Source organism: Dermacentor silvarum, chromosome 6, assembly GCF_013339745.2.
Source record: "Dermacentor silvarum isolate Dsil-2018 chromosome 6, BIME_Dsil_1.4, whole genome shotgun sequence".
Taxonomy (NCBI): Eukaryota; Metazoa; Arthropoda; class Arachnida; order Ixodida; family Ixodidae; genus Dermacentor; species Dermacentor silvarum.
The window spans coordinates 7,566,737-7,588,087 of NC_051159.1; the positions used below are offsets into that span (position 1 = coordinate 7,566,737).

General features: G+C 45.3%; 1 protein-coding gene across 2 annotated transcripts in view; it reads left to right on the forward strand.

Annotated features, from left to right (window-relative positions):
- LOC119455272 (AP-3 complex subunit sigma-2-like) overlaps window positions 1-21,351 on the forward strand; it is a 39,678-nt gene that overhangs the window by 6,865 nt on the left and 11,462 nt on the right. The window contains exons 4-5 of one of the 2 annotated variants that reach the window (XM_037716674.2): window positions 5,664-5,735; window positions 11,612-11,719. In XM_037716674.2, the coding sequence (XP_037572602.1) occupies window positions 5,664-5,735; window positions 11,612-11,719 (180 nt within the window). The remainder of the gene's footprint in view (window positions 1-5,663; window positions 5,736-11,611; window positions 11,720-21,351) is intronic. The other variant, XM_049668674.1, reaches the window with a different exon arrangement.

Below are 21,351 nucleotides of genomic sequence, written 5' to 3' on the forward strand. Positions count from 1 at the left end.
CATAGCACGTTAAACGAGGATATAACGAAATGGACTAATTCCCGAAAAACTTCGTCATAAAGAGGATTTCGTTATATGCAGGTTCGGCACGAATAATTCGAAAAAGAAACGCTTACCGTATTTACACAATTCTAACGCGCCCTCCATTGTAACACGCACCCGTTTTCCGTGACTAAAAGAGAGTAAAACAAAATCCTTTACAGTACTGCACACCTCATGCTTTCATACAGAAATACAACTATCGCTCAAGATTTACTCCCAATACACTAAAGTTGCGATGAACAAAAAAGTCCCAATTTTTCCCGAAAGGCGAAGCATTCATTGCAACAGCAAATTAGCAGACAGCTATACGAAGTAAAGATAGTAGTTTTATCGGCCGTATAAACTTGTAAACATTCGCTGTTTAACTAAATTGGTAGACTAATGCCTAAGCACACGTACTACAGCACTTGGTCGAAGCTACAGGAGCTAGGCTCGAAGTGCGTAGGAGGGGGCCATATTGAAATGCCGATGGCGATATGGTAGCACAAATTTAGGGTCGTACTCGATTCTAACGCGCAGGCAATTTTTGGACCCGTGCGCGAGGCGGGCTCACACCTCGCTCTCGTCTCGCAGTCGCCGTGAATTCGAGTGTGCCAAGCGCGCCGCCGCCGCCGCTTTGCATTCCGTCGCGGTGGAGAAGGTGCTTCCGGTTGCTGCTTGCCCAACAGTGACAAAATTTGGGGCGAAATGTCTAGGATGTCAGCTGGGAAAATTAGTTATTTCGAGGGGGTCTCCCGCTGCCACTTCGTTACGTAGAGGTCTCAAATACATGTGCTTCTATGGAGTAACGGTGGGGAATAGAAAAACTTCATTATATCCAGGAATTCGTTATATGGAGTTTTGTTATAAGCAGGTTTAACTTAACTGCAGGTCGCTCAAGTCTTGCCTCAGGCGTGCTAAATATGTAGTTGCCTGCTTTTTGATGTTATGCAGCAACACAGAGACATTGCAGAGTGGGTTAAAACTCGTGATGGAACAGTCAGGCATTCTCAATAAAAAAGAAAATTACATGCCAAATGATGGGATCGAAGAGGAGTCGCCCAGCAAAAAAACCCGAAGGTGTATTCAATAGGGCAAAGATTCAGGCAAACTTCTCATGTGCCAATGATAATGAGCTCTTTGAATTGATTGGTAGGTGCACCAAATTGGATAGCAATAATTAGCCTTAATTCTTAATTAATTAGCCTAATGTGAGAGCATGTGCACACATGCCAGTTTTTATTAGGCCGCAGATGCAGGAATGGAACACCTTAATAAACAGTCTTTTGTCTGTATCAAAACGCATAGCAACAAGTTTTATACATAAGTGAGAGCATGCCTGATTTCCACATTCTTCCTTTGGGGCAGCTAGTGCTTTGAGGCGCTGTGTTACCCTGTGCTTTTTGAATAGGCTCACATTCCCCAGTGCTTCCCTAATAGCAGCTAGGAGTATGTAGCTGCTGTGTGACACTGTATCGAATTCACGATTAGTCCAGCTTGTAACAGAATAGGTTGTAACGTTTCCTTGATGGACTACGAATCAGACTTAATGCTATCATTGTCAACATTACCTTGCTGCTCTAATCACGCGCACAACCTCAACTGAGACACATAATTGTTGCAGAAGAAATCATGCTGTTGCCGTCATACGACCGCCTTCAACGTGGTCATTGTGTTGCTGTCCTCATACACACAATCCACCTCTCTCACGGTGCGACGACGCATGCGCCCTGCCCTAGTGGAATAGTCGCAAAATGTTTTGGAAGGGACGCACGCACAGCCGCGTGGCCCGGTCTCGAGGAAAGATCCCCCAGAAAAGAAAAAAAAGTGCTCGGACATGCGCTACAGCAAACACTCGTGCCGTATACCGCGTTGAAACTCCACTGGTACCGCGACGTCAGTGCGTTGCTAAAATCGTTAGCACCGTAACTGCAGCTCCTGACCACTGTGTGGTCTGGACTGCACTCTGAGCCACGTAGTTGCCGCCTTTCATTGATGGCTGGCAAATTTAACGAAAAACCCCTGCACTACACTTGGGCGACTCTTAAAATCATCACGTTACTGGTGAAGTCTTCTTGCAGCATGGCGGCACGCGCCTGAGAGAGAGAGAGAGAAAAACATTTATTGGAGCTCAAATGACGGCGTCTTCTCAGACGATGGACGGGACAGTTCCCTGGTTTCGGGACCCATATACGGCCAGCAGCTCCTGGCCCCTAGCCGCCAGCGCGAGCTGAATCGACAGGGTGGGGCTGGACCGTAAGGTCTCCCATCGCTCATGGGGTGGGGTAGTGGGGGACGGAGGGGGGATGGGGGGTATAGGGGATTTGAGTGACGTGCACTCCATCAGCATGTGTGCGAGGGTGCCTGTGTTGTTTTTGCAAAATGGACAAATGTCCTCTTCGGTTTCTGGGTAGAATTTATTCGTCAGGGCAAGGTGGGTAAGTGAACCCGCCTGAATGCGCCTGATGATTGTTTGTTGTTCCCTGCTCAGGGTGCGGTGCGGCTCAGGGAAGGTGCGCCGATCCTCCCTATACTCGGAGCTAATCTCTCTGTACGTGAGCACCGGGTTGGTGGTGTCGGCGTCCTGCCCATGCCCGGAGGGTCATCGCTCGGGCATGGTAATCGGCTATGACGTTGCTGGCTACCGCTGTGTGGGCACGCACCCATACGAGCTCTACGGCTCGCTCCGGTGCCCTTTTCTTCGTTAATATTGCGGCTGCCTCTGAGGAGATCACCCCTTTCCTGTAGCCGCCGTAAGCTCTTTTGGAGTCGGTAACCACTACCCTGGCACCCGGTTGGACGAGCGCCAGGGCTATGGCCACTTCCTCGGCTGTCGCCGACTCTCTGGTGTTGACTGCAGCGCTGTTTATCAATCGTTCCCCGTCGGTTACCACCACCGCTGCTTTGCTGCTGCACTTGACGAGGGACGCATCCACGTATAGGACTCCCTCCAACCGCTGCATTTTGGAAATAATCACCTGAGCTCTGGCTTCTCTCCTGCCATCATTTTTCTCCGGCGTCATGTTTCGCGCCTGAGTTCACCTACTCGTTTAAGATGCGGTAATACTGGGTCGATACGAGACTGACAAGATGCTCACGCCAGCAATTGGTCTGGGTCGCTGAGACCATCTTATCATACCAGGCCGACAACGATGCAGCCAACGAGCGCGAGTTTTACTGTGATGGGCTTTCTTGTCGACGGCACCGACAAATCAGCATGCCGACCATCGTTCGACTGAACCCCATGCGACCGGCCGTCGGACTGACTACGCGATATGTCTGCAGCGCCTTCGCTTGCATATATGATCGTATAATATACACATATGTATATATAATTGTATTCTAAAGTGCTCAAAATGAGTCAAAGATACCCACGGAGTTAAAATGCATAAGCTTCATTTCTCTCATACCGAGAACGTTAAATGTGAGCCAGTGTTGATTGTGTTTTGCAAAGGTTAGGCTTGGTGCCGTCGAGTTCTTGCACCTGCTACCGGTGCACCTTAACTGAAAGGTAAGCAGTTAGGGCGAAGGAAACTGCTTTATTCTTCGTTTCAGGCCTTACTGATTTGAAATCAACGACTCTTCACATGGCGTGTACACAGTAAGCGGCAAGTGGCGACACAGCGCCTGCTGTGCCAACACCGGTACATCACTGTACCCATAGGCTGCTGGTCGCATTTGCTACGTAGATGGTTGGATCTGTACGTGTTGTTATGCTGACACACTTCTCAATTCCAGTAATGTACTGTTTGCCTCTGTATCAAACTGGTAACAAGAGACGGTGCATTCGGTAAAGCAGCATAAACAACCCTCTCGCTCAGCAGTGATGGCATCCGCGTTTTCGCGAAAGGACAACACGACCTATGAATGAGCACTCATGTGAACACAGATTTCTCTAATAATGCTTTATAGCATGCGCAAACTGTAAGTATGATGAAGTTAAAGAAAAGCGAGAATCAGTAATAAATGGACAGCCCGTAATATATGTAACTGGATCACAGTTGCTGTTGTTTAAGTACATAGTTCGGACTCTCATATTGACTCATCTCACGGTGGGACATTGGCTCATATGCGCAGATATGTATGTTTTGCTGCGTTTTAACATTATTTCATATCAGTGATGTACCTTCGCTCCTATATTTGACACTAACGATTCGATCTGTGGCTGTAGATGTCGATGTATACAAGTGCACCGCTTTGATAAATCCGGCGTGGAAGGCTGCGCTCGAAGACTTCTTGAATGTGCGAAATGTCCAAAGATTGTTTAAAAAGAATACAAAAAGCGAGCTCAAAGGGCAGAAATCAGCGACAATAAACTCAAAGGCAGCCACGTTGGCAGACGGAACTCAGTGTGCCTCTATCGGCAGCACTGTTTGCACAACAGTGCACTCAGGCCTGCTCACCCAGTAGTCGGTGAGTGCTACATTGCGTCCAGGAATGACATGCTGCTCCAGAGAAGTCATTAATAATTATTCGCGGTCCACGAAACGCACAACCGACGCGCACTCAACATGGGCGCAGGTGCACAAATCAACCGGCGAAATCCCCGGCACCCTTCCAAAACAGTTCCAGTAGCGTGTGGCAGAGGGCAGCACGAGAACATAAAAAAGGCGGATTGCTTGCCTTGCACAGATATGTTGTTCTATATGATAACTGGCTTTGCATAACACGAAGCAATGCTGGATAGCCAGCTACCTGCAAAATGCTTTGCATTGATTCCCACAGTGTGTAGGGTCTGCCTTCTTTCTTGCTTTTATTGCAATAGCAATCATATGGACACTCCAAGTGCATTTCTGCCTCGCCGTGAGGTTCTGTATAAAGTCCGATGGCAATAAAATAGTCGCCGCACACCGTATGCTGTATGCGCCAGTGAAAACGCGTGAGGGACGCGCGCTTTACGGCGAGCGAACGCACGGCAGAGAGCAAGCGTGGCATCTTCCGTCGCGCAAACGGCCATGGGGCAATGGCAGGGAGGGAGGGGAGGCGACGTTTAGCTGTGGCGCCAAATGCATATCTTGCGACTGGGCGCAGGGGAAACTGGTGACTGAATCTCCCACGCGAAAGGAGGAAAGTCGGAAGGCAGCGCGGGAGTGAGCGGGCGCGGCTTCTACTCTGCCATCAACTGCATACTTGTACTTTGCGCGGCTGCGGGCTGTCGCATGCACCGTATCTTGAAAGTGATCTCCACACGGCTCTTACCTTTGTATGCGCTATGCTCTCGCCGCTCAGTTTCTGTTGAAGCGATAGACTGCACGAACCTTCGGCCGCTGCTGCTGCGGCGCTTGTTCACGCCAGAGTTTTGACAGTGGTTGTCTGTGGTCATCGAGTGTGATCTATTCATGTTTGCTTGTGTGTGCTGACACCATACTTGTTAATTAAGTTAGTAAGCAAATGCGTCCAAGTTTGTGCAGCCGATAAAACTACTACCCTTACTTCGTATAGCTCTCTACTAATTTGCTATCGCAATTGATGCTTCGCCTTTTGGGCGAAACTGCGACTTTTTTATTTGACGGATACTCTGCATAATTAGGAAGTGAGAACACAATAGCAAACTGCCATATGGTTCTTGCTTATGCTGTATGTGCTCATTAACGTACGCTTTAATAACATGTATGCTAATCGATTTCTGATTTTCATTATAGGTCCTGGTAGAGCTTCTTGATAAGGCCTTTGAAAATGTCTGTGAGCTTGACCTCGTGTTTCACGTGGACCAGGTCAGTAAAGTGCACATTCTTGGCTTTTGTAAAGTCATAGTGTTCTTTAAGTAAAGCAGAAATATTCATTGAGGTTGTCTGCATGTTAAAGAGACATCAAAAGCAGATATTCATTGAAGCCAAAGTGTTCAAACAGTGTATAAAAATGTACAAGACCCATGTTTTACTGGTAACATTGCTGTCATTAGCAAGAAACTCGTGTAAACATAGGGGTATGATTGGCACTACCACTGCGGAAAACTTGGAGGATGCTTAAGCTTCGCCTTTAAGAGTGGAATGCAATAGCATTCAAAGATCCCTGACTGTTTCTCACGTTTTGTGGCAACTGCAGCTTATGTAACCGTAGTGTTTACCGGGAAACGCTGGCGGGGAACGCTATGGACAAAGGTGAGCTTTCTGGTAGAAACGCGGCCTCTTGCATGGGCCGATCCCGGAGGCAGTGCACAGCCGTGCAAAAAAAAATAATGACATCATTTTCTGGTTTCTGTTATTGTTTTGCACTTTTAATATTTCAGTCTTAGAAGATTTAACATAAAATACATTCGCTGTCGGCGTCTTGTTTCATGACATTTGTTTGTGGGCTGTCGTTCTCCAAATTCTGAGGAATGACTTTGTCAAGAATGTAAGACTAGGTGTGAGCAACTTTCGTGGTAGAATGGTGTGGCAATATAACCCACATAACCGCATGTAATATAGCAAGATGTGGCATATACATATACATAAATATATAATGGAATTTTCACTCATGGGGCGCTGATGCTGACACCGGATTTTCTGTGGCACGGGGCCCTTAACACTTTTGCATTAAAACACGGTACCAGCTCCGATGACCTAATTCATCCCATTTATAAGCAGTAAACTGTAGTCAACCGTCGATTACAAGGAAGTTAATACTGTCGCATTTCAGCATAGAAAATATGCTCTTTGCCCAACTGTGTTGGCTCTTCCTGTAGATGAAACTTAACTGGGAGGTGGTACTTCTTGCTGTTTCCTCGCCACTCTTTACAGGAGTTTGCTGCCCCTACTGCGCACTCCTCTGACTCCGAGCAGGTAAAGCTAAAGCGACACTCAAGATACATTGAGCTGCACTAGTAGATGAGTGAACATGAAATAATGACCATTTAAAGATGGAAGTGAGGGAACATGCTTTATACTTCTGTCATGCTAGAGTGATATTCACAATTTTGGGAGAAAAACAAGTGCACCTATATATTCTGCACAGATTCTAGAAGGTTAATGAAATTATTGTAGCAGACTGACCAGATTGGAGCAGCCAACTCGAGCTGCAGACAGACAAGTGTTTGAAAAGGCAGCATACAACTGTTGGCCAGGCTGTTATATAGGCTACAATGTAAGTATCCCGAATATCTGGAAGCCACTAGCGCAGGCAGTGGTAATGCGAGAAGACTAGTAAAGGTTTGCTCGCGTCCGGGCCGGTGGGCTAGACCTGCCGGTCCCGACGTGGGACTAGTCAGTGCGCGATGAGTTCGTGTCTTTGCCGGACCTCCAATGAAGTTTTCTCTCTCACTCATACTAGTAAAGGTTTGCTAATAGTGTAACTCCTGAGCACTTGAAAGGTGGGGCATAAGGCTCAAATTGAGGCCCGTGCCCTAAGACCGACCTTGGTTTGCGAGTGTCCTAGCAAAGTGGGCTGATACCGGAAAGAACTTGTCTCATTAGCCAAAGGTACGGAATTCTCAAAATGACCATTATAAATTCCTAAATAAACGTATCTCTATCAATACGGCATGTTGCTACATTGCTTGAATGCTAATCGCATTCCGATGACAATTTTTTTTTAATATGGGACACAGGGCTCAAATAGAGGCCCATAAAGTACATTGACTAAATTAAAAAAAGAATTGCAAAAAAAAAAGAAATGTAAAAAAAAGCCGTTGTTACCACGGTAAGACTGAAAACTGACCGACTCGGTAAGACTGAAAAGATGCAAAAACGCCGCCTTGAAGCTCGCGGACCAGCTCGCTATGAACATTCAGATTTTGACGGCGTCTGCTCTGGTCTGTTTAACTTTTAATCGGTAAAAGTGGACTACACTGTTTTCTAGAACAGCCAAAGACTAATCTATATGGAAGTTTTCAAAAACATTTGTGGAGCCACAACGGCCCAAATACGAAGCCATAATCTGAAATCCTTGACATCACACTAAGGTATCGGCGCTGGGGTTTCGGTGCAAAATTCAAAGAATTAAATCTTGAGCCTAATTTTCTCCTAATAATGAACTTATTACCGTGATGTTCACAAAAATGGAGTTTTGAAAGAGTGCTTCATTAGTCAAAACTGATTTAGTGGTTCTCTTTAGTGTCCCTTTAATGCTGAAGCCTTCCATTCTGGCAGTTGTCATAACCACATAAACCACGGAGCCAATGAAACCAAGATCCTGATGGTGTTGAGGCTTTATTGACATGTTTTTTTTCACAGAAAAAAAATTACGACAGAACCTGTCTCACGGTGACTGTCAATGGTAATGCACTTATCATTCAAGCAATGTACCAACACACCATATTTCTGCAGTAACGTTTGTTTCAAATCTGTAGTGGTCATTCTGAGACTTTGATTGCTTTGGTTGCATACGACATACACTGTGCCTGCTACTGACCCACTTCGCTTGGGCACTCGCTCAACATGGTCGCCCATTTGTATGATGGAATGACGGAAAACTTTTTGACAACAACGCAGTGGCGATGATAAAATAACGAAAAAGGAATGAATTCGATGGAACGACAAAGCAGGTATGATCGACTGCATAACAACAATGAGATGACCATTCTGAAATGATAACGATGGTATAACAACGACAGCATGGCCACTATGACATGAAGACAATGGGATGACAACAGTGGTGTGATGACGGTATGACGACAACCTGATCAGGAAGCTGGAAAGACGACCATGACACGACCTCAACGGTATGACAGCATTGGCATGACAGTGGCGGCATAGTTAGGATTTAATGACAACAGCATGAGTTACGATAGAATGACGAAGCAGGAATGAGGTCTATGGCTTGACAAAGATTGTATGGCGACGACGGCATGACGACAATGGGATGATATTTCTGAAGTGATGACAAAGGTAGAACGACGGCATGACGAGAATTGTATGACGACTACCATATAAACCGGAATATAAGTCGAGATATTTTCATGAAAAAAAACAAGATAAAGTTACTCCTTGTCTTATGTAGCGGTCTTTAGCCGAATGGGAGTCGTCGTCGGTTTACATGGGCTTTTTTTTCCTCATCTCGCTGTGTCCTTTGTGTGTTCTTGCATCCGATCCGTTCTGACTTTTCTGTTCTGATCAACGTTGCGTCTGAATTGTTTAGTATTATTATTTTTTTGCCCGTTGAAGGATGAGTAGCGGCACAAAGAGGCAGTTTTCAGATACAATTGAGATAAAAGTTTTTGGCTTCGCCAAAGTGAACGGCAACACGCCCATTCATCACCAGTTTGGCGTTTCAGAGAAAAGTGTGCGGTATTGGAGAGCGCAGAAAGGAAAGCTGCTGAAGTGCAACCCGTGCAAAACGTCATTTCATTGGCGTAGTGCGGTGAATCCGCAGCTTGAGGACACACTCACGGACACACTTGAAAACTTTGTGCTGCTACTGCGCACTGTGGAAGACGGTCAGCGACAAATGGTCGTCTTTCGTGGACAGTGCTGCTACTTCTGAAGAATGAACCCACCATCGGACTACAGGTCCTCCGATGGTGGGTGAGCACACGCTTCGAAAATAAAGGCGTTTCTGTGGTTCTCAGTTATTTTCTTTTTTTCCTCTTATTTTTTGACCTAAACTTAGAGGATGGACCTATATTCCCATTCGACTTATAATACGGTTTATGCTGTACTGTGTGACAATGATGGCGTGATGATGACGCGATGATGACAGTTGGATGACAAACTCAAAATGATGATGATGGAACGACCGCGATGGCCTCACGACAACGGCATGACGAGAGTCGGATGACAAAGCTGGAATGCCGGAGATGCAGTGACTACGATGGCATTATGACCGTCACATACCTAGTGGCCTAAGTTATTAGACAATTTGCACCTCTGGGTTGTCGTAGAAGACCTGACGATGACGGCATGATGACGTCCAGTGACGAAGCTGGAGTAACGACGATGCAACGAGCACGATGGCATCATGACGATGGCATGACAGCGAATGCATGACAACGATGCCGTGATGAGAGTCGAATGATAATGCTAGAATGATGACAATGCAACCACGATGGCAACACGACCACAAGCACATTGGCCCAAGATTGTTGGGCCACTGGGTCAGTGTAGAAGGCGTGACGATGACAGCATGATGGGAGTCAGATGACGATGATAGAATGTCTACGACGGCATCACAACGAAGAGCACATACCTAGTGGCCCATGCTGGTAGACAACTTGGGCCACTGGGTTGGCATAAGACCCTAGATAGATAGGCTCAAAACGGCTCAAGTAGGCAAAGAATGCTAATCGCATTAAAAATGTGCTGACATCCTTTCAGTTCAGTCTCTGTATGAGGATATGCAGATGCTTCTTATCTGCAACTTTGTTGGTAGTGCACACGTTTCAGCAATGTTTTTTTTTTGGGTAAAACATTTGCACAGGCTTGTTATAGTCCTGTTGGAAAGTTTTGTTGACCTTCAGACAAGTGTGTTGTCAGTTTTTCTCTGAAATAGGTGGCAGACCATGCCATGTAGTCATACACTGTTTGTGTGTCTCAGTATGAAGTAACAGAGGTGACAGGACTAGTTGTAGTTTACTACTTTCAGTACAGACAACATTCGAAAAGCAAAAGAAAGCATAGGATTCTATGTTGGTTGATGAATAGACACTTTTGTTATTTCTATTTTTTTTGTGCTGTAGAAATGATCTAATTTGCTGCTGGTACCACATTGTAGTAGAGGCATTCTTCATACAATCTACTGCAAAAGGCCCCTGAAACAGAAAATACATCACATTTCAATGCCTTTTGTAAAAATAATGTGATGTTGAAGTAAACAAAAGGTCAGGCGGTACATATCCGTACTGGGTCGGTATTTTGTAGCGATGCCTTTCCGGTAATAATGCCTTTTTGCACTTATCGCACTTTGTCAGTGGTCATAGCGACGGTCCGCTCGCGTTATCAATGGGACCAGCCGGCCGTGAGCGGTGGATGACAAGACTAGTATAGAATAAGTCATAAGGCATCGCTACAAAATCGCGGCCCTGTTGTGATGCCTCAGCAGCATTGTAGGCATTATAAATTAACAAAGTTGCACATAGCACATTCGTAATCACAAATAAAAGCCCTGGCCAAATTATATTTGCACAGCACCAGACTTCTAGCTGCATTCTACACATACGTTCTGACCGCAACAGGATTGTGCGACGTGACATTTTTGGCTTGTCAGTTTTTTGTGTTAATAGAAGGAGAGACCCTCTAAGCCCTAGCAAAAATACTGGCAAGCATCAGTGCACTTAAAGTCCCTAGATATGCTTGCATTCTTTTCAAGTTTCAAAATTCACGAGATAGCCATCACAGCTATAATTGCTAAAATGTTGAGCATCCATAACCTCACATTGTCGTGTAAATCTCTAAGTGCATATATTTATTTTTGAACAACACTGTGTTTTTATTAGACTAGCTGTTGAACAAACTAGATTGAAAAAAAAAAAAGAACTCATTGAATAGTGCCATCATGAGCGAGTGTAATTGCAGTTTCAACACTTCAGGGGTAATAAATGAAGTGAATTGCCAAAATGAAAAATGTTTGCTAACTGTTCTGGCAGTGTTATGTTGGCATGAAGTCAAGCCTTACAAACTTGCACAAAAGCATTTTGAATCCCACCTAACCCTCGTTTTCTTGTTTCCAAATTCAGGTGCACTACATCTTGAACGAGCTTGTGATGGGAGGTATGGTGGTAGACACCAACATGACTGAACTCATGACCCGTATCACGGACCAGGCGACCATTGAGAAGCAGGAAGTGAGTGCCCTTTTCTATAATGAAGTTTTTCAGGATTTGTAGCAGTCCTCGAAGTCCGCCGAGTTTCAAAATGCCATTTTTAATGCCTTGAAAACTCCTGAAATCTTACCAAGTACTTTATATATCAGAATTATTATTTTTTACAGCGAAGCTGTTAAGGGCTCACTCTTCGATTGTCGCGTCTGGCAATAGAAAAAAACTGTCATTGGCCGTATGCTGTATGTGCGAATGAAAGCGCGCAAGAGTGAGGGACGCGCGCTTTCACGGGGAGCGAATGTACGGGGGAAAGCTAATGTGACTTATGTGTGAGTGAAAGCGCACGAGGGCGAGGGACATGCGCTTTCATGAGGAGCGAACGTACGGCGGAGAGCAAACGTGACTTATGTGCTAGTGAAAGCGCGCAAGGGCGAGGGACGTGCGCTTTCACGGGGAGCGAAGGTACGGCGGAGAGCAAACGCGACTTATGTGCGAGTGAAAGCGCGCGAAGGCAAGGGATGCGCGCTTTCACAAGGAGCGAATGCACGGCGAAGAGCAAACGCGACTTCCCAGTGGAAGGGGAGCGGTGGGCGAGGAGGGCATCGAGGCACCCTAGACTGTGTGTGTGCGTGCCCACTATCCCACTGCGATGCATGCGCAGCCCTGCTGGCCTCTGCCGCCTGTGCCGCGGACTCGCATCTCTAGGCTCTCGCCCGCCTCTCCCGTAACAGTGTTGACGACGGCGTTTAGCTGTTCCGCTGCATAGCCAGTCTTTTGACAGTGGTTGTGTGCGGTCACATAAACAACGCACACAACTGTTGTCGACAGCAATGGCGTTTTGCCCACGTTCGCACCGAATGCGCGCGGCGTTGGTGACGTGTTTATGAAGAACATGCCAACGTTTGCCGTACACCCTATGGTGGTACGTGTACCATAGCGACCATAAGGCCATGGTGCCTGTGGTCACTAAAGAAATGAAAACCACCGGATCATATATATTTCTCATTCCTTAATAGTTCAAATAACCAATTACACCATCACATCTTAATAGTCATAATTGGAAATACGTAATTCCCACCATAGTACAGCTTCACTGGTCTTCCATCTCCACCCCAGTGGAAGAGCTGACAGTTTTTTAAATGCGAAGCATTTCTTGCCGGCAGCTCTGTCTGTTGTCCCGCGTGCCACACCCCCACAGCGCATGCGCGTCCCCTCCCCCTCCCCTTCGCTCCCCCCTTTCTCTCCTCTGAGAATCCGGAGCGGCGCTCGACAGGTGGTGCAACAGCTGCATACTCCGCTGGGGGCGCCACGGTAGTTCCGTGGTATGAAAATGACGGAGCGCGCGTGCCTCATTCTCTCTCCTGTGCAGCGCCGCGATGAGCGCTCGGGCCGCTGCCGCGAAACCATCTCCCGCTCAAGCTAACCATCTCCCCGCTGCTTCGCATCCACACATGGTTCCCTTTAGCGGGAGATGGAGTAATTTTTTTTTTAGATTAGCAGGTTTTGTTTGGACATCTGGCCCCAATGTTGGTACAATCTAAATGTCCAGTCGATTGAATCCTGTTTGCACTAAAACTTTGCTTTCGGCTAGTTAGTTAATTTTGTAAGTATATATAGTCAGGGCAGCGCTAAATACACTGAGAATGGACACGTAATACAGGGCGGGTGCAGACTTACAACTTCATATTGGTAGTAACTTTCAGAAAACACATATTCCAATAAATTAGTGCTTGTGTGTAGCAAGTTGGAGATGGGAGCAGCAAGATTAACTTCTCCACGAGGCCAGCTTACATAGACGCGTGAGACTCAACGACGCAGCCAGACATTTTTCCACCCTGGATCTCTTTCGCAAGGTATAGATTTGGGCAAGTTGTTAACGATCTATGGTGAAGTGGGGGAGCGCGAACAACACATACAAAGCCGAAGGAAAGGACAAAGAAAAGGTGTTCTTCCTTCAAAAAACTGTTATTTGTGAGTAAGCGCTCATGTTGTCCTGTATCTCGAAGGCTCATTTGCCGAAGCACCAATACTGTATCCCATAGTTTAATTGCCCACTGATCTCACAGTGAGAAACTCAGTTGTTGTGACCTGAGTTTTCACTTGTTGCTGTGAAAGCAGTTCTTCAGGCGGAGAAATCTTTAATGCCAAACAGTCGAACCCACTATACGATCCCGGTCGATAGTATCGGATATAAAAAGCAGGTTTATGTAATTCAACAAATTTGACACTCTACTCATTAAAGTTAGTCTAGATGTAATGACCATTTTTTTTAATATGTCGTACTGTTAAGAGTCAATGCTCCAACCCCAGTTGCAAGAAGCAGCAACAAAAATGACTGCATGAGCAAAAAAAAATTAAATGGGCTTCTTCAGAGCCTTGAAAATGTTTAACGAACTTAGAGCACATGGAGCGAAATGGGAGAGGATGCAAAAGAGCAACAGTAAAAGGAAATGTTCAGCGGTGCATGTGAGTAGCACCTTATTGCTCGTGTCGTCGGCTTTTTTATGAACTGGCTCTGAAAACGGAAAGAAGTCTGGTCAGTTTGATTCAGGCGTGGCTGTTGAAAAAGTTTGAGGCAGCGCCGATGCATGTTTACATTCTTCTGAAACAAGCGCCGAGTTGCAGGTCGTGTCATTTGCTTTGTGCAGGCAGTGCAGTGAGCCATGTGTGAATCGAACAACATTTTTACTGTCTAAATTCCGACATCAGTACATATACTTTGTACACAGCTTCTTGCACATACTGGAAGCAGTCTGGAAGCATAATGGCACCCGGAATGCTCTTGTTTGAAAAAGAAATTAGGCATAGTGAAAGTAAAAGGTTAGAAAGTAAAAGATTAGAAAGTAAAAGAAAGATTAGAAAGTAAAAGAGAAGTAAAAACTCATAAATTGCAGTATTGACACACGTACAGTGTTTATCTTTTTCCTGTGATTGTTTCTCATCGGCTAACCACTCTTTTAATGTTATTGCTCGGTGGAAGATGCGCCTACATGTATTGGAACGTTCTCAAATGCTGTCACTGGTTCAATAGCGAAGGAATCTTGTCTAATCAGATTGCATGTGCCAGATTGCACGAATTCATCCTCTGCCTCTTGATTCAACGCATCTCCAAAACTCGAGATTAGACAACTTCCGGTACTACATGTGTGGGAAGGCAGCACACATCTCGGCATGCCTACTCTTTGCACACGCGGCTGATTACCTCTACAACGGTGCACAGCTGGTATGCGATCATCCGCACTGGCAGCCATGCTCAGCCACAGCTGCGCTAGAAAGGATGCGTGCCAACCTACCCTACACTTCCTTTCCCCCTCGCATGTGCTTGAGCGCGTTACTGTGAGCTAGCTCCCCTCCTCCCCTTTCCCCTTCCTCACACAGGAACACGGCGCACATCAAGCCACCGTTCCTCTCGGCTCACTCTCGCACACTTGCACTTGCACTCAAAGCATACTCCGCACAGGGCGCGATAGGATCTTATCGCACTTGGACTTTATACGGAACATGATGCTGCTTCGTTCTGGCAGTTGGCGCGCAATGGGAGAGCCTGCGTTCGCAAGCAGCCATTTGTAATTCAATCCTTTGCACATCTTCATCCACGGAAGTTTGCATTTATTGCCTCGGTATTAATTTGCAGTGGCAGTGAAATTTCGTTATATTGAAATTGGGCATAAACACACTTAGATAAATTGACGTTCGAAATATGTGGTGTTCTATGGACAAAAAGTTGCTAAGACTTAAATACTTTGTTATATCGAGAATTTTGTTATATGAAGTTAGTTACATCGAGGTTTAACTGTCGTGATGTAGCACATTCCAAAATGTACGTGAGCACCAGTTATTATGCTGGAATGTACAATGAGTCATGTATAAATAAATAGCCGATGCCCTTGACTCGTAGATCAGATTTTCAATGACTGACGACTGTGCTATCGTTGTGCTTTGAGTGTTACCGTATTTTCCGGTGTATAAGATTTTGCGGATTTTTCGGCGGTGCGTCTTACAGAACGCTGCGACTTGTGTACATTTTTCTTCCGAAAAAACTGCTGTCAATATCGGATTCGATGTTATGGCTACGCAAAGCGCACTGGTTGATTTAATTGCTACGGGTTCTGTGCGCGCTATTGAGGTACCGGGTTCTCGCGATTGAGTTCCCGAAGCAGCCGTGCGAGAAGGATGGAGCAGCAACGCAAGCGGTGACAGGCCGACCGTGAGTTGGTCGTCGCATCTGCAGATCGCTGTCAAGATACGGCGCATGCTGCTGTGCAAACTATGCAGTTGCTACCAGAGTACAAGCCGCACCCCCCCCCTCCCTTCTGCACTGCCTTCCCGCTTTCCTCCCTTGTGCGCGATTCAGCGTGCTAGGATTATGTTCTCACCCTTGGTCTTTATACGAAACATCGCAGCAACCACGACGGCAGAAATGCGCCTGGAGTGCCCGTATCATTGCTACCGCCATTATATGGGAAATATATGGCTCCCATACATTTGCGCATGACCCACGTTCACCAAGTGAAACGTCGCTACTAATTTTACATTGCTTACCGAACGAACAGGTGCATCTTATATACCAATGCGACTTATATACATTTTTTTTTCTTGGAAAAATGGCCTTTTTGAGGGGGGTGCATCTTATAGACCGGAAAATGCGGCACTTTTTTTTTTCTTGGCACATACTCACTCAGTAAAGAGCTAGATTTGCGACTCACAGTTTGGTTTGCTCTTGTTCTTCACTGCCTCAACAACAGCCAAGAAAATTGTGATACATGTATGTGGAAAGAAACTTAATCCATACATTTGTGCCAGTCTGTCCACGTTTTCCACACATAGACCATGCTTGCGATTTCAGTTGTTGCTGTCTCGTGCACCCAACTTTCTGTGGACTCCCATAGCAGGAAAAGCAGGAAGTTCGCCTTCGGCTAACTGCAATAGACTGCCATTAATTTGACTGTACTTAATTGAATTATTATAATTCAACCTCAACCGAAGGTCACGACTGGCATCCATACATTTTTATGGGCACAGATTTTCATTGTTTCGATCCTGAAATCGGCCTTCAACAGATAATTCAAGCTGGAATGGTCACTGTGCATGCAGCTGTCCCCAACAGTGACCCCAATGTGGTGACAGCTATACCGGTAGCATCTATCCTGGCGGCACTTAGGGAACAGTGAATGTGTAGAACACATGTCATATCTCACTGAAAACACCTATAGGGAGTATGCACTGAACCTTGATCCGTGAGGCGGCGACAGCATTGCCAGGCAGCCGCGCCATGTTTACGGTCGTCGGTTCGTCCGTGCATCGCAGAAGTATTGGCGATCGTTATCGTCCAAGCTGTCGTGGAGAGTTCGCACACAGCAGTGTTTTCTGCGCAGAGTCGTGAGTGCATGTTACTACATAGAAAGTACTTGAATTAGTGCATCTGCGTGCACGGAGAGACTATTCGTGCCGCGATTGTACGCCAATGCAGCAGCAGCATAATGGTGAACTACGCGGTGTCGCCGTCTTCTTTTATGAGAAGCCACGGTACGAGCAGCTTTTCATTGAATGACTGTGAATGACGAATCTGCGAGTACAAACAGACAGTTTAAGCGTCGAGATCTAAAAATTTGAAGTCAATTTGAACATTGTGGTGGCTGCAGATCGAGTTGGAGCACTTACTACTTTTCAAAATAAAATAATGTTAACGCTAATTTGTATGACGTCAATGAATGACATTTGCGGGACTACGGAAATGCTGATGGTCATTAAAAAGGAAATGTGTTTCTTTCGAAAGCTGCACGTCTCTAACCAGCACTAAAACACATGCACGCCACGCAGCGCTTGTGGAGTTCTAAAAACCATTTGAAAACAACTGCTGCATCTAATCCCTCTCCGACCACGACATCCCATTACCGTGGTTATGGGATGCACACACCAATTCACATGGCTATTTCACCAAAAAAAGAATAAACATGAACAAAAATAAACGACGGACGTTTGCTCACCTCTCCGACAACAACAGCAACGACAACAATTTGACGAACGGCTGCTGCACCCAGCCGCTCATGAAATAGTTATGGCCTTCCATGAATTTGTATGAGTTTAGTTGCTTGCGCGACACAAAACTTGTTCTGTGCACAAGATAGTCCTTGATGTCGGTGAAATCCACGCAAGGCAGCAGCCCGACATCGTGCTGAAGTTCAGCGTCTTTCAGCTCAAGTGGGTCGGTGCTGCCGCACAAGCGCACTTTTTCTTCGTAGCACAATCGCTCTGGTTTATCTAAACCGTGTGCGTATGCATTTAAGTGCATTATAGTCACCGAACGCACCAATTGACTATAAATACTGAAGTGCAACCTTCCGCTGAATCGTCCATTGCACTACTGCCAGCGCCTAGGCCTAGGCCGCCTAAGGACGGCGACCGCCAACATAGTGGCAACCACGGACGACGGTAGCACTCCTCGCGGATGACGTCAAGTGCATACACCCTATATTTTGCCCTGTCTAGGAAGATTTTTCAGTGAAAATGGTAGCTTACAATGAATGATTACCCGCCGGGGTAATCAATTGGTAGCGCTACGCCTTTGCACTGCTGAGATCCAGGTCGCGGGTTCAATTCCAGTCTTGGGGGTCGCAGTTCGATGGAGGCAAAATGCAGGAACGCTTGTGTACTTATATTTAGGTGCACATTAAAGAACCCCAGGTGGTCAAAATTAATCCGGAGTCCCCCACTATGGCGTACCTCATAATCAGATAGTGGTTTTGGAATGTAAAACCACAGAATTTAATTGTTACTTTAATGAATGATTAAAGAATTTACCTGATCCTGATGCATGCTTTCTTTTTCTGAGCAAGTTGGTCCAAAAATTCCCTGCACAGCGCAGTGGGATGTGAAACCAATACAACGTTTGGGGTATTCACAAAAGCTTACCATCAGAGCCAGCCTAGCCACTGTCATTGCCTTCACAAGGTGATGAGATAACAAATTCTCGCATAGCATGATGAAAACTGTCTTTGATTACGAAAGCTCTTTCAGAAGATAAGCTATTCTGCATGCTAAGCTAGTTGTACAAGCTTGCACCACACATTTTTTGCATTCCAGGGAATTGCATGCTTCTCAGGACTATATACTAAAAATATGGTTAGTCTAGGCATAGACTACCATCCTATTTGCGAATATTGTAGTTTGTAGTTGCGGCACTTATTGACCAAACATGTTCTCACACCATTAAAACCCATTAATCTATCTGTTTGCGAATTTGCATACCACAACTGTCATCACCTGCACCTTTTCGTTTGCGGTATTATGCAATTTTTCTGAATCGAACAAACCTAACATTACCTTTTTTAACAAAACTTGGATGTAACAATGAGCACCAGAGGCACTGTGAACTTTTTTTCTGTGTTCGATGGTAAAACAAACTACTTACTACAATGTTCCCATACAGCGTTATTAGTCATAAGAATTAAATTTGGCTACTGGGTGTCTGCACCGAAAGGAAGAGGATTGTGACATTATGGAAGAGAAAAAAAAATGCCAGCCATCCCCGTTCCACACCTCCGAAACACTGAGTCAACAGCACCGACGACTAGCATCGCCGATGACGGCCGTTGGTGCAGTTGACACATGTTTCGGAATGGTGGAAATGAGACAGGAAAAGCACGCAAGGCTGTCAATGCAGCGGGGTCGATGGCATGTGTGGCACACAGGCAAGGGAGTGTTGAGGGTATGACATGCAGACAGGTGCAGTGTCTCGCTTTCTTTTTTTTTGCCCCCAGGATTTCGTATCGTTTTTCCTTTCAGCGTAGGTGCCCACTAGTCAGATTTCATTGTCATACATGTATAACCAATTGTGCAGCATGGGGACATTGTAATAAGCAGTTTATTTTACCATAGAACACACACGAAATTAAGGTTGCCATAAACGCTCATTGTTATATCCAATATACATTGTTAAAACTGGTATTGTTATAAGTGGGTCCAACTGTAGACAGGTTGTGCAGTACGATGGTAGCTTTTTGACCTGGCATACAGATGGGTAAGGCAGACACATCAATTGCCAAAAGCACTAACAGTAGCCACTGTGGTGAGGAATATCACTTCAACAGGGATAGACTGACAGACCATCTTACAGTTTGGCAATCCATGATGACGTAAGGGAAATGCAGACAGGTTGCTGCAGCCAATCTGTGCGAGGCACAGTTGTTAACCTTTTAATGGATCTTGCCAACTTCAGCTCGTCATGAGTATTTTGTCAATTTGCGAATGGTTCTTGTATGCATAGCATTTAATGGTGTTTTCTTTTTTTCCATTACAAAGATTGCAGTAGACATTCTGTCGTTATTATTTAGGTGGTTTAATAATGTTATGGTATCATATCACATGAAATAAATGATTCATTATGGTACAGTTTTTTTCTAATGAGCCCTTTAAGGGGTTAATCATCGGTGTGTTTCTGGCTTTCCTGTCGTTTGCACACTAGAATGATGTGTCTTTTGTTACACTCCTTACTTTTATTGAAGGTCATCAAAGGTGCATGTTTGTTTGATGTTGTATTCCATTGCCGGAAGCCACTGCTGTGTTGATGTACTGTGACTATAAATGTTCTTGTAATTTTATTAAGAGGGCTGTTCAGTGTGCTGCCACCTCTGATTGTTCTTTTTGAACTTATGCAAAGTGCATGAATTATCTCAATATACAGCTGCTGATATAATTTTACTGACATTTATTGCATTTAGGAGACAGAACTATACTCGGTATCGACTTGTTGGAAGCAGAACTGTTTATGGAGGGATTTAAGTTTTCTTACAAATATTTTCAAAAATCAGTACCTCAGCACAAGAATAGATAATGCAGTTCTGCAAACTGCACTTCTTATATTTTCGGAAGTCAACAAATATGATGTTGTTGACTTGCGTCAACAACAAAATAGCCGTGGCCTAGTGGTAGAGTGCCCGCCTCGGCTGCGGGAGATTGTGGGTTCGATTCCCACCACCGCCGGGCACCCACTGGTTCAAATGGGTACAAGCGTGCCCCGGCCTGGCATTCGGCTTCCTTCAGGGGTGATACGCTTGGGAAAGGAGCCTGCGCCCTGAATTCCCGTCGAAACCAACGTGAGCACGGAATTTACAACATATTGGAAATTGTTACATTGTTTGCATGAATTTTGTAAAAGTCTTACTCACTGGGTATTGGTAATAATCAGAGCTATCTGATTATTATAACATATCAGTTTCTCCTGCTTTTGGTGTCTTGTATCCAGTATAATTCTATAAACTGTAGTAGACACAGTTTAGAGGCTTATGCTAAGTCACAATGTTGATGCTTCACTTTCTAAAATTTTCTGATTGTCACCAATCTTTGTAAATGAATTGATGGACTGAATCGAAAACCTGCTGCCAGCAGTTGGTAGAATTTGACTTCTCATAAATGCAACAGACATTATCAAAATTGGCTCAGTGGATGTTGAACAAGGATTTTTGCCTTGCCATGTATGTATGTAACGACACCTTCTGAGTTATACAATAATAATAGCTTCCGAGGTAAAGCTTACTATTACGGTTTATTGGTCTGCCAGCAGGTCTCAACCCAACTTTTGTTAGTCACAACTATACAGAGCAAAGAGCTAATGAAGCCAAGGAAAGCATAGGGGAAATTATTTGCAGCTTTTAATT